The 14040-nt window shown below is 44.7% G+C and overlaps 1 protein-coding gene and 1 pseudogene across 1 annotated transcript; one reads left to right on the forward strand and one right to left on the reverse strand.

Moving 5' to 3' along the window:
• Positions 1–2728: 2728 nt before the first annotated feature.
• On the forward strand, positions 2729–13720 carry SLC10A2 (solute carrier family 10 member 2). The gene is made up of 6 exons (XM_066622091.1): positions 2729–3177; positions 5752–5870; positions 7361–7449; positions 8403–8578; positions 11988–12145; positions 13548–13720. The coding sequence occupies exons 1-6, from the start codon at positions 2729–2731 to the stop codon at positions 13718–13720; spliced, it is 1164 nt and encodes a 387-aa protein (XP_066478188.1).
• LOC136646984 (5S ribosomal RNA) lies at positions 10417–10533 on the reverse strand (annotated as a pseudogene).
• Positions 13721–14040: the final 320 nt, after the last annotated feature.

Consider the following 14040-nt stretch of genomic DNA (forward strand, 5'->3'; position numbering starts at 1 on the left):
AGATCCAGGTTCAAATCCTTGCTTAGCCATGAAGCTTCCTGGGCCCCCTGGGGCCAGTCATTAGGTAGCCTAACCTACCTCACAGGGTTGATGTGTGGACAAAAGGAAGGAAGAAATCATGTACACCACCCTGAGCTCCTTGGAGAAGGAGTGGTATAAAAATAAGAAAAATATTGTGGCTTGACAGAAAATGCACTATACAGAAATGATTCTATAGTCTATAGACTCATTTATAGACTATTGTGGCTACTAGAACAGAAAAAGGGTGGGTGCCGATGACCTTTCCTGTGCCTGCAGAGAACAAAGTGCTTATTTCTGGCCATCTTATGCTTAGGGCGCAATCCTAACCCCTTATGTCAGCACTTTCCAGCACTGACATAAGGGCAATGCAGCTCTGAGGTCAGGGAGCAAACATTCCCTTACCTTGAGGAGGCCTCCATGAGTGACACCCAACTGCAGGATGCAGCACACGTCCCATTGGCATCGCTATGCCAGTGCTGGAAAGCACTGACATAAGGGGTTAGAATTGCACCCTTAAATGTTGTCACTTTCTACTTAATGATGTAACTTCCAGCCCTCATGAATGCTAGCTTTGGCCCCCTGTATGAAACAAGTTTGACACTCCTGGTTTAGATTATGGAGCCAGGCAAATTTATCCCACTTGCCGTAGACAGAAGGATGCTGTGCTGACCACAGCTAGGTAAGATTGTGTCCAAAGGCACAGCTGCAAGTGGTATCAGGAAAGTCACTACAATCTCGGAAGCACATACTGGCCCAACATATTTCTCCAATCGTAAAGATCATATAAAGTTCTCTGAGCAACCCAGGGCACGATCCTAACCTGCACAGGAACAGGCATGCTGACTGGGTTTGGTGCAGCATGGGTTTGGTGCAGGCTGGAGTGCAACTCAGAGTAAGGGAATTGCCTTCGCCTTATCCCAAGACTTGCCCCAGGCAGCTATATGGGGCTATTCAGATCTGCACCTGCAATTTCATGAGCACAAATCCAAGCAGCCCAAGTAATGCCACTCGGGCCGGGAACAGGGGTTGGGATCTGGCCTGCACCACTGCAGTTGATGCCACCACCCCCGGGCCTGATCCACCCCAGGCTGTCCTCTCCCCACCCAGAAACATGCCCTCCCCACCTCCGTTTTTCCATCCTGCCCTCTCCCACTCCCTGTGCCGATCTGCCCAGGCTGGCACAAACCTAGCACCTCCAGGCATGGGGTCAGCTCTGCAAGGCCAGCTATGCGCTGGCCTATCCTATTCCCTTTTTTCCTATTTATTTTTCATTAAGACAACTAAAATTAACACAAACCCACAAAACCTTAAACATACAAAAATAAGATGATCATGTATGTCAGCCTGCCCCTGAACAACATGGCAAAATCAGAGAAGGACAGATTGCAAGAGGAAATTATTGCAATCAAAAATGCATGACAGACAAAAATACACATAACTAGAATAGATCCATGGAAAATGAATCAGCCATTTCTGATCAAAATGTTAGTACCAAGATAAGGACACACTGGCAACTTGTCATCATACTTGTAATTTGGAAATATTTGGTTTAGGCCCAAAGACAGAGCTGACACCAAATACCAAACTTTAAAGTGTATTTATTTACTGAATGTCTCTAGGCAACTTTCCCAAGAGATAAAAGCTATCTGCAAACCATTAAAGAGAATAACAATCATAAGATAATGTAACAGTAGATACATTCGATTGGACACCTGAAGGCTAAAATATGGCAAACCAATAAACACAACTGGGATCTGCCACAAAAAAGATGAAGTAGATCTTCAGCCCCAACTGAGTACTGGTATGCAGACCTCCAGCCAGGGTGGAACAAAAGAGACATCAATGAACAGAGACTGGACAAGATGCTAGGCTGAAATATATAGGGACATATCGTGATATACCCCTGGGGGCTGGGGATAAGAATAGGCCCTCAGTTTGGCTGTACTTGTCGTAAGAGGCGACTGAACAGCCACCGGGTAGATGGGACTCGTCAGCCTGGGAAGGCAGCTCATCTGAGAGAAGGAAAACTCTGATCCCAAACCTCCACTGCCTTGTGGCTACATCCAGTTATGGAAAAGGCTTCAGGAGTCAACCTCGAGGCAAAATCCAGAGCTGGAGTCCCTGAGGCAGTTCATGGTTGAACACAGTCACGTTCTGGCAACTCCTGCGACGCCGCTGGAACCAACCGTATTGGCCTCTGCCTTTCCATTGGACCATTTCAGCGACGTGGAGAGGGGGGATTTGCTGCATGGTAACAGCCTATCCTCCATACCTACTTTACCCAGGCTTCGCGCACTGGAGAGGACACTCTGTTCCAGAACCACCATTCAGAGCGTAACACCATAGTCTTCCGAGACTGAAGGATCATGATAAATGATTAAACCCTGACTAAGGAGCTCTTGCGATTCTCATCGTAATGTTGTATCTATTATTTAGCTGTAGCTCACACGTTTAAATATTAAGTTAGTATGAAACTTTACTTTTCCTGGAGAATAAATAATTGATTCAACACGTCTGCTGGCGTATACTTTTGCAACACTGGAATGCAGTGACTCAGCAAGTGCGCACAACCCTAAACCTTGACAGCTGCCAGGTTTAAGTACAATCTTGCTCTTTATTACCCCTTGTCATTTAAAATGATAGGCCCAGAGAGGCAACCATCCATACAGAGTCAAAGAACTTCACAGGACATTTCTTCACCTTCAGAATGGAGGACCACCATCCAGAGACGTTTGATGTTTTGACTTTGAGGCTTTTGGCTACACAGCACACCCTCAATTATTCTTACTGTTCCATCAATGCCACCTACTGCAATGGCACTTCTTGCCTGCTGCCTTCAAAAAATGATGATGCATTTAACCAAATTCTGAACACGGTTTTAAGTACTGTCGTAACGATCATGCTGGCTCTGGTGATGTTCTCCATGGGCTGCAATGTGGAGCTAAAGACATTTTTAGGACACATCAAGCGGCCGTGGGGCATAATGGTGGGCTTCCTCTGCCAGTTTGGAATTATGCCTCTCCTTGGCTTTCTGCTTTCACTGATTTTCAATGTGCTCCCTATACAAGCGGTGGTGGTGATCATCATGGCATGTTGTCCTGGCGGAATGGCTTCCAATATTTTAGCCTACTGGGTTGATGGCGACATGGACCTAAGGTAAGAGTGTGTGCCATATTTTTTCGATGTCAAAGTAGCTAGAGCAGAAGGGGTCATTAAGGCGTCTCACTCAAACACCCTTCTGATCCATAGTGACTCTTTCAATAGAAATGGATTATTTGAAATTTATCATGAAACAAACAATCCAGAGAGCTGTCTTGGACTTTTTTCAATTTTCAAACAGGGGAGCTGCTGTTTGAGAAACAAGCACAAAGCTGTGTTGGATGCACAGAGCTGCTAATGAGACTTCCTGGATGATAGCCATTGATAGCAAATAATTGCTAATTCATCACTAGGACTACTGTTTTCTGCACATTTGCAAAGTTCTTGCTCCTCCCTATCCAGGTTTCTGGATGCTGGGGGTTGCTGGCTGCTATGTTGCTGCGGATCTTGGGGCAATGCCCTGCACTGGAACCCCCATAGTGTTCCTGGCCTGCCATGTGATGGCAATGCTGGTTGCTACCATTACCACCAGTACTGAGAATTCCAGGGTCAGTTCAGCCAGGTGGGCCTTCTGAATGGTGCACGACCTCAGCCAGTGCCTGACTTCTGATGCTACTTCTGTTACATATACTGTCTGCATACTATACTTGAAAAGCAAAAGTGTGGAGAGATGTGGGGTTGGTGACTGCTCCAGTTGGCCTTAACTGTATTTGAGAACAGCTGGAAAAAATTCAGTAATAGATTTGAATGCCAGCTTGATAGAATTGTATTCATCCCAACCTGTATCGCTGCTTGCTCAAGAAAAAGCCACAAGATCTAAAAAATCAAAGGCGTGATGATAGCCTTGGGTCACCTTATTGAGACACTAGGAGATCCATCGTTAAATGCCCCACAATTTTTTTGAAATGTTCAAAGCAACTGTGAGGAAGCAAATCAGAACAGAAGAGAAAATACTGGGAATGTTTAACATCATCGTCCCCACTACCACCACTTTCTCCATCTACATACTCCTAAAGCTTATATTTGTGCTGCAGGGGAGAATGCACAGATACATGTTGCCTACATGCTTTTGCCATGGGACAAAAAAACAGCTTAAAAAACAGTATAGCTCAGGGGGAAACATGGGGGGAAGGGTTTAACCCCTTTTACCAAGCTGACTGCAGAAAGAAAGAAAAAAGAGAAGCACTGGCTTTTGATGTTAGAATCAGAATGAACAACACACAGGTTATGTCAAGATTATCCTTATATTCTCACAGTTTGAACATGATCTTTAAAAGGATGTCATTCTTAAAAACAAACAAACATGTAACTTATTTTTGGCTACTCGTTTAATTATCCTTCCCCCCCAGTGTGCAATCAGCCTTTCCTGTAAGCAGCATGACCGCACAGCTGGAATCAAAGCCGCACACACCATCCACAACTGCTTGGCCACACTTGGGGCACTGCAGAGCTCAGCGATGACCATGACATCATTGCCAAGTGCTCAGGATGCTGACAGTCGCGCTAGCATAGCCTCCCTAGGGCCCAATGCAGTTGTAAAAACAAAGAGAGGAAACATTGGCTATGATCCTAACTGAAGTCGTGTCGTCGTCCCCCACCCCCCGGGTCAAAGTGACTATTTTGGGAGGGGAGTTTTCATTGGTGTTACTCACATTTAAGCATGCCTGAGACTCCAGCCTTCATTTTAACTACAGTTCTGTCATTTCTGTTTGGACCACCTCATTTTCAAGCTTTCATTTTTTTGGAACATAGTCATATGACAACTCTGGGAATGCAAAGCCTAACAGCTATGTATTTTTATTTATTTATACAGGTATTTATATACCACCTTTCTTTGGTCGTGAGATTTCTCCTCAGACTTTAATCCAAGGCGGTTTACATAGGCAGGCTGTTCTAATCCCCCGTAGGGATTTTTACAATTGAATAGTTCTAGTCTTTCATAGAACTCCTCGTTCCAGCTGGATTCCTTCCTGGTCTGGCCTCTCTCTGGCCCTTTGCCTCCCACGCTCCACTTGACTGCAACTCCTCTCTGCCACTGAGGGTCAGCTCAACAGTATATCAGCGTGTCGTCAGTTCTCGGGTACTTCCGGTTGTTTCGAACTGTCAGCCTCATATCTTCAGGCATACAAGGCGGCAGCTCTACCAACTGAGCCAGACTTCCTGCCCCTATGTATCAGGTTTCCATTCCCAGGGAAATATGGGATTCTTTTTTAATAAATAATCTATATTATGTCGGTTATAATGCCAACAAATCAGGAATGCCTCTGAGTTCTCATGGTGGCCAGAGACTCCTGTCCTTGCTATATTGGCCTTATATGGAAAAGACTACTGGAAAGGAGATGGAAAGACCCACTTCCACCACTCAGAGCCACGGAAGCCAACATACAGAAAGGATCTCTCCCCATTCTGTCATGAAGACAAGTTGCTGACCACGGAGCAGAACTTCATGAGCTTATGGGTTGAAGGGGTGGGAGCCTATGCCACAGCACTGCCAAGAAGCCCTCACACATACTAGAAAGAATGGGGGCTAATTTCTGAAGAAGGCATCCACCCATAAGCTACTGACATGTCAATAAATACTTCTTGTGCTTAGTATGATATGATGAATAACTACGCTTAATTCCCTTGCAGCATCAGTATGACAACATGTTCGACCCTACTAGCCCTGGGCATGATGCCACTCTGTCTCCTGATTTACACCAAAATTTGGACAGACTATGACTCCATTTATATCCCCTATGACAGTATTGGTAAGTAACTTTCTACTATTGGTAACCACTTTGGCAACATGTCTACAATGCCAGTGAACCATTGACCTGCTGCATGGAACACCCCTCCAGTTCTAACTGGGGGAGGGGGTTGTTGGGCAGCTGCGTTAGCAGCGCCCTCCCTTCAGTCCAGACATACAAGGTATTTCAGCCCACAATGGATTCCTTCCAGACCACAAAGCTGAAAGAGATTGGTAGCAACTTCCAATGTGCCACAGCAGAATGATGAACACAATTAGGGCACAATCCTAACCCACTTTCCAGCACCAACATAAAAGTAATACAACTTCGAGGTAAGAGAACAAACACTGCCTTACCTTGAGGAGGCCCCCACGACTGCCCCCAACTGCAGGATGCAGCACATGCCCCAATGGCACAGCTATGCCAGTGCTGGAAAGTTGGTTAGGATTGCACCCTTAGTGTAGCACTAGCTTTCATGAACCACATTTGAAGAATCTGATGAAGGAGAACGTAGTCCATGAAAGCTTATGCTAAAAAAACAAAAACTGCTAGTCTTTAAGCTGCCCCAAATTCTCTTTATCAACATTGTAATTACAGTTTGCATTGTCTGCTTTAGAAAAGTCATGAAATTACGAATGAGCTACAGCCCTATACAGACGTGACACTCTCCGCATTCACGAGCCCTAGAGAGGGCAATAATGGCCAAAAAACACTCAGGAGGGACTGACACTCACTTACTGATTTCCACGAACCAAGCTTCTCTTCCAAGTTTAGTTGCCTTCTGATCCAAAATTGCCTTTCAACTTAATGCATACCATTCTGGTTATAAAGCAACCTGCAGTCATACCAGTATTGCTCTCAGTCTCCACTTTCACAAAGCAGTAAGGTTTTGAGGAGAAAAAAAAATAGGTTCATTTTTCCCCCCTTTAAATCAAAGACCTCTAATCCCATACTCTGAAAGAAGCTTTGAATTAGCTTTAAACTTTGCACCCAAAAGCAAATATAAAAAATTTTAAAAAATCATTGTTTAGTAGTATTGGTTTTTTTTAAATCACAACAGAAAATGACAACATCTAACATACACACGCTATATTTTTGTTAGGAGAGGTTATGTAACTACGCACTGCCCTGTGATTATGTAGCCAGGCTATCATGCACAGGGTGAGTATAGCGTAATGGACCTTTGACCAGGGGGAACTGGTCACACTTGCGGTTTCTTGGTGATCCTGTTCAGCCTCTCTCTCTCTCAGCCAAACCTACCCTTTAAGAAAATGCCTGCAAAGACAGCCCCAGGTTTCTTGGAAGTTGGATGGGATACATATAAGATAAATAAATCATCCACTGTATAAAATAGGGAGCACAATTGTGTGTGTGAGAGAGAGAGAAAGAGACTGGGAATAGAAATTGATTTACCCAAGTTTGCTTTTACAAGGAATGTTGTTGTTCTATGTCCACTGTTCCCCTCAGTCTAGCTGTTTTCTGCTCAATCTAACCTGACATTATTTTTGCAGGTCTTTCACTGGTTGCACTTGTAGTTCCTGTTTCTATTGGAATATTTTGTAAGCATCGATGGCCCACAAAAGTTAAAAACTTAATCAAGGTAAGGTCTGAAGTCTCCAAATGCTTATTCAAAGATTTCTAAGAAAATTCAAGGTGGTGCAAATAACATTGGAGCAATATTTTCCATTTACTATTTATGGACAGTCCAATCCAAACTAGGATTAAGCAGCCCATAGGCCACTGGAGGTCATTTTGGGACTGCCATCACAAATGGCAATAGTATACTGTTGCTGCTTGCTACCTCTGGAAGGTAAGCCGGCAGCACAAGTGGGGAGCAGCTGGAGGTAGATGGAACGGGGCAGGGAGGGGATGGGAGAGAGGTGAGGGGTAGGCCAGATCTCAGAGGCATCAGCATGCACCTGATCCTGATCTGTTCCCCCTTTCCTTCCCTCGGACGTGGGCCAGGAAAAGATCTAGTATAGATCTGAGGAGACCCACTGGGGCAGCAAAGAGTTGCCTCAGAGTATGGGAATGAAGTAAAGTTTCCTTCTCTCGAGGAGACCTCTGTGACTTCACACACACCCCTCCAGGATAGAACATAAGCTCCATTGGTATGGCTGCATCATTGGGGAGGGTTTTACTTAAGTCCAAGCCCTTAGTTAGTTGCTTGGATTTCTAACTCATGCACAATCAAGGGCTTGGGGTCATAAAACTGCTAGTCACCAAAGCATCCCACAACCAAGAGAAGAGCAGTGGGCAAACAAGGGCTATCTCACATCACTCACTGCTTTCTTGTCTAACTAGGGACAATTCTCAACTCTTTCTCGTGAGAGACAGAATGTGTTTGGGGAAAATAGCAATGAACAAAAATAACTTGCAGCGCGCAGCCCTTTAAGGGCAGCCCAAAATCTGCCACTGGAGATGGGCTGCCTTATCCCACCTAAAAGCTTGTTTCAACTAGGGCAGGATGGGAAACATCAGGGCTACTATTTCTGTTGGCTGACCTTTGGTGAAGGGTTCAGGCTTCACCGCACATTATCATTTCTGCTTCAGGTTGGTTCCGGTGTTGGGGCAGTTCTTATTCTGATCACAGCAGTGGTTGGAGGAATATTGTACAAGGGATCCTGGGTCATCGCTCCTCAACTGTGGGTTGTGGGAACCATCTTTCCAGCCGCTGGTTATACACTAGGTTTTCTTCTGGCTCGCGTAGCTGGCCAACCCTGGCACAGGTAAAGCTTCCTCTGCTATTCACGTTTTCTCTTCTCTTTGTGCCATAACAGATTATAACTAAGTCTACAGCCAATTTTTTTTTAATTCAAAAGTTAGCTGATTGCAACAAACTTATCAGTTCTCAAATAACTGTCAAAGGGTAATTTACTGTTATTGTTTATGACTTCTGTACACTGTCTAAATCAGGAGTCAACAAACCCTGGCCCGGGGGCCAGATGCGGCCCTCGACGAGCCTCTATCAGGCCTGCGGCCAGCCTCTGATCCCCTGAGAGCCTCTGGCCCAGTTGACCAAACACAACTGGAGTTGTGCTTGTGGGGTGGAGGAATGGGGGTCCATTTAAGTGTGTGCTTTATTTCTTGGGCTGTGTTGGTGCTTGGAGAAATCCTGGACATTTGAGCCCATTTATTCACTCATCTTTGTTCCATCTCTAATGTATTTATTTAAATTTTATATTTAATTTTTTTTCTGGCCCTCAACGCTGTGCCAAATATTTGATGCCACCCTTCGGCTGAAAAGTTTAGAGACCCCTGGTCTAAATCCTTAAAAAAAAAAAAAAAAACCCTTATACTCTTTACTCCTCCACTATTCTGAAGTGCCCTCAGGTTACAATCATCCATTTAAAAATGCAGCTTTTATTAATAAGATAAGAAATGTCAAAAAAATTAGGCTGAGTTTGAAAGCTCATACATGTAAACAAGCCACATACTAGAATCCCACATGTATGTCTAATTCAGGACCATCAGCAGAAGGAACGTCAATTCTTCCCAACACATCTCAATGTTCTGCAATTTCTCCCATATAACCTGCCGGTGCTCCCAAACCCACTCCTTTCTTCGAGCCAATCCAACCTCGTTCTGCCCCCATTGCCCCTTCTCTAACCCTCCCAGCCCCATTCTGTGACGATCAGAGGGAAAGATATGGACGAGCAGCATGGAACAAGAAGTGCTGTGCACAATGGGAAAGGATTCTTGCTGACACTGGATCTGGCCATAGTTTGGTGCCTGCTGCCCTATTGGATTGGGCCATTAGAGAGCTGCTGCCAGTCATAGGAGTAGACACTACTAGGCTAGATGGATAGTAGTATAAGGAAGCTTCATACCTACCCTGATATTTTGGAGATGCTATTGCACAGACTTTGTTTCCAGCATGCTCACCAGGTTTGGGGAAGCAGAAGCCATTCCCTTTTATACACTATCTCTGCTAAGCTGCTTGTGTACAAACATGAGTTCAGCCCTCTTCAGTTGTTATACAACTGGGTCTAAGGAAAGTATTGCTCTCTTCAGGAAAATACTATCTGGAGGGGGCCAGTGAACTTGGCAATGATGGCAATCAGTACAAGGAAACATGACTAGCGGATGTCATCACAACCCCTTTCCATTCAAGGACAGCATACCCAGTTTTTTAACAGCTGAACACAAAGTATTATGAACGTTCCAAAAGTTGGTCGAGAGCCACAACGCTTGAAAAACATTTTTACAGCACTGATGAATCACAATACGTCAGAGACATTCTGTACTATTTTCATCATCTGTCTTCAACTAGGGCAGGCAGAGAATACGGAATGAAGGAAGTGGTTTCACTTCCCCCAGACTTGCTATACATGTGCAACAATCTTTACAAACATCTTAACACATTTTAAAAACAAACTCACCTTTGCTAATTTCTGCCATCGCTCTTCTGTGGCCACAAGCAACAAAAAATGCCATCTAACTACTGCTGCAGGTTTTCCTTTGCAGCCGATTGGAGCTACAATTTGCAAGTTATATCTATCCAACTATCTGAAACAGGTGCACAAGCCATGGCTGGCAACCTTCAGTCTCGAAAGACTATGGTATAAGCCTACAGCACCCAGTATTCCCAGGCGGTCTCCCATCCAAGTACTAACCAGGCCTGACCCTGCTTAGCTTCCAAGTTCAGATGAGATCGGGCATCTGCAGGGTAATACTCACAGGAGATAACTAATGGCTTCAACACTCAGAAGTTATTTGGGAAGCCACTTGGATATTTCCCAAGGGTATTTTAATTAGTGTGTATAGTCAGTGAAAAATTGGCAAGGGGCAGCCAACTTAAGTAGACCCATCAGGTACTACAATACAAGCAACTTAGAGCCCAATCCTATCTAACTTTCCAGCATCGGTGCAACCACAAATCAGCCCCAAGGTAAGGGAACAAATGTTCCAATACCTTAAGGAGGCCTCTGTGAGTGCACTCCCCATGGGGACAACTGCACTGGCACTGGAAAACTGGACAGGATTAGGCCCTTAGGCTTTACTCCTATGTACACTTTCCTGGGAGTAAACCCCAGTGACTATAATGGGACTTACTTCTGAGTAGACATGCATAGAATTTGGCTGTTATACATGTCTCAGAGGGAACTTCAAGACTCAAAATGCATGCACTTGTATACATATGTACCATCCTAAGTGAGCATCAACAAGGTTTTGCTACAGGGTAACAATTTAATGTTCATTCTGTAGTATAGTTAGGAAGGTCATTCTACTGCTGTATCTGCAAGTTGATGTGTCTGTCTTCCTCTCTGCTCTGCAACATACACCAACACCAAATACACTGAAACAACAGAATGGTAGTCACACACTCTTGCATCACGTAATTGGTCCCAGATCAGTTCTGGATGAATGTGCTCTTGGCCAATTTCAAGATGCATATCAAGTATGCAGGTAAGGAGACTGGTGGTTAGATTGGTGATAGATAGTTCAACAGGGACGTTTACTCAAGATTCTTAAGGAATACAAAATTTACCACCCACCACCAAACTATTTCCATCTTGCTGTGGGTTTAATGAATAGAAGCATCACAAAAATTGAACCGGTGCCCTCTCCACACCCTTCCCTTTCTACCTTTACTCTTCCTAATATGTCAGCCAATTTTAGACTATGTGTCTCCAGGCATGCAATTATCTTTTTCTTGAACTTATTGTATAGCATCTAGTCATTTTAGATTCTTTATGATAACTGCGAGGTTTGTTGCAAGTCCCTTTACGCAGTGTTTCTCAAACTATGGGTCAGGACCCACTAGGTGGGTTGCAAGCCAATTTCAGGTGGGCCCCATTCATTTCAATATTTTATTTTTAATTTATTAGACTTGATGCTCCCATGGTATGTGACTGCCTTTGGGGAAATGTTACAGACCTGTACTTTTAAAAAGCTACTATGTATACTCTTTTAACAATGATAGTCAATGGGACTTAATCCTGGGTAGGACTGCAGCCTAGGATTGTTAAAAATTTTCCTGCCCGATGATGTCTTTCCCAGTCATGACATCACTTCTGGTTGGTCATGACAGATTCTCATTCTAAAAAGTGGATCCAGTTGCTAAATGTGTGAGAACCACTGCTTTACGTTATATGTGAACCTTCTTTTTTTAAAAAAGAAAGTCATTTCTTTTAGGTGTCGCACAGTGGGAATGGAAACAGGGATGCAGAACACTCAGCTGTGCACAACAGTCGTGCAGCTGTCCTTCACCCCTGAGCAGCTGGACAAGATGTTTGCTTTTCCTCTCATCTACAGCATTTTCCAGATAGCTTTTGCAGCAATATTTTTGGGAGGTAAGCCAGATTCAATTGTTTTAATGATTCCAGTTCATATGTTTTCATGAGTTGGATTTTTATTTTTTAATTGTACACTCCCTTGAGCACAGGAAAGATGGTATAAGGTGGTATAAATCTTTTAAAGAAATTAAGTAAATAAATAATTATACATGTCTCCTAATATTTCAGGAGACTTTGGGTGCAATCCTAACCCCTTATGTCAGTGCTTTTCAGCACTGCCATAAGAGCAATGCAGCTCTGAGGTAAGGGAACAAACATTCCCTTACTTTGAGGAGGCCTCCGTGAGTGATACCCAACTGCAGGATGCAGCACACGTCCCATTGGCACAGCTATGCCAGTGCTGGAAAGCACTGACATAGGGGGTTAGGATTGCACTCTTCATGTATTTCTTTATTTCCTGCCATTCCTCCAAGGAGCACAGTGCAGTGTACAGGGCTTCCATTTTATCTTCACAACAACCACAGGAAGGAAGTCAAGCTGGGAATCACTGTTCTAAATAAACAAATATACGGGAATGCCCCCTTATCCATGGGGGATCAATTCCAGAAGCCCCTGTAGATAGCCAAAACAGTGGATAGCCAAAACTGTCCCTGCAGCCTGGACCCTCTGGAGGTGAGGAGAGCCCAGCTCCCTTTGCCTCTGGAGAGGCTTCTGAGATCCGCCGAGGTCATAGGCATCCACCCACAGCTTTGGCAGGCCTCAGAATGGCTGTTTTTGGCTGAAATCCGAAAGTGATGTTTTTGGCCAAAAACGGCCATTCTGAACCCCGCTGAGGCTGCGGGCAGATGTCCACAGCCTTGGTGGGGCTCAGCAGCTCCTCCAGAGGCAAGGGGAGTGCAGCTTCCCATGTGGAGGGGGGGCCACCCGTATCCGCAGATATGTGAAACTGCAGATAAGGGGACCCCCTGTACATACATTTGGTGCCTCTCAGCACCAAGCCAGCTACAAATAAGTCCTATCTTCACTGCTGGCTCTATTCAAACCATGAAAATTATATTTGCTGCCCACATAGCCTGATCAGTGGTCTCAGGTTCCTACCCTGCAGGTAGATACAAGGAAGTAAAAATAAAAATGGACAATTCTTGCCTGATGAATCAGGGAAGACTTGGAAAAGTTTGGAATGCTTGGATTTCTGCTGCAATATATGCAGTGGAAACAAAACATTTATCTCCATAAGAACATAAGAACATAAGAACAGCCCCACTGGATCAGGCCATAGGCCCATCTAGTCCAGCTTCCTGTATCTCACAGCGGCCCACCAAATGCCCCAGGGAGCACACCAGATAACAAGAGACCTCATCCTGGTGCTCTCCCCTACGTGCTTCTCCTCCAACGTGCTTCTTCAGTCACGCGTGCCATGATTCCTGCCCTTGACTTCTCTTGCCTTTCTTATTCGTAGTCTACCTGTTGTACAAACGATATTTTGGTGATCGAATGGAAGACTTCACAAAAAATGAAAATGAATCCGAGTCAATGCCAGAAGCAACATATGAAACAAAACCTGCCGAGCAGACGATGGCGAAACCAGCAGCTGAGAACCATGTGTCAGTGCTAGCTAATGGAAGAGTATAACTATCATGAGGAGAAATGTCACCAATGTCTCATCAAGGGTGATTGAAAAAGCAAAGGCCTGGGTTTGAAAGCTTGTGACAGATCTGAGGCAAGCAAGGGCCTCCTCACAAAGGGTCAAGTTTTTGTGCGCAACTAAATCAACTGCTCACAAAGCCTTGAATGTAAAGTGCTCATCGCTGCTGCCGCTGCCGCTGCTTCTCTGTTCACCTTCCCCCAAAGCAAAGTTCTTACCTTTGGAGGCGAGGAAGGCAGTGGGTACCTTCCAGGGTCCTGATGGCATCTTTTCCTCATGGAGACCAGGAATACTAGTTCTGGAATCC

This window comes from Tiliqua scincoides, chromosome 3 (assembly GCF_035046505.1).
Source record: "Tiliqua scincoides isolate rTilSci1 chromosome 3, rTilSci1.hap2, whole genome shotgun sequence".
Lineage (NCBI taxonomy): Eukaryota > Metazoa > Chordata > Lepidosauria > Squamata > Scincidae > Tiliqua > Tiliqua scincoides.

What these genes read in the sequence shown, in the direction of transcription:
- SLC10A2 (XM_066622091.1), top strand. Translation starts at nt 2,729, where the DNA reads ATGGAGGACCACCATCCAGAGACGTTTGATGTTTTGACTTTGAGGCTT. An exon ending in GATGGCGACATGGACCTAAG is followed by an intron (nt 3,178 to 5,751) that starts GTAAGAGTGTGT and finishes ATTCCCTTGCAG; the next exon opens with CATCAGTATGACAACATGTT. An exon ending in AAGTTAAAAACTTAATCAAG is followed by an intron (nt 7,450 to 8,402) that starts GTAAGGTCTGAA and finishes TTTCTGCTTCAG; the next exon opens with GTTGGTTCCGGTGTTGGGGC.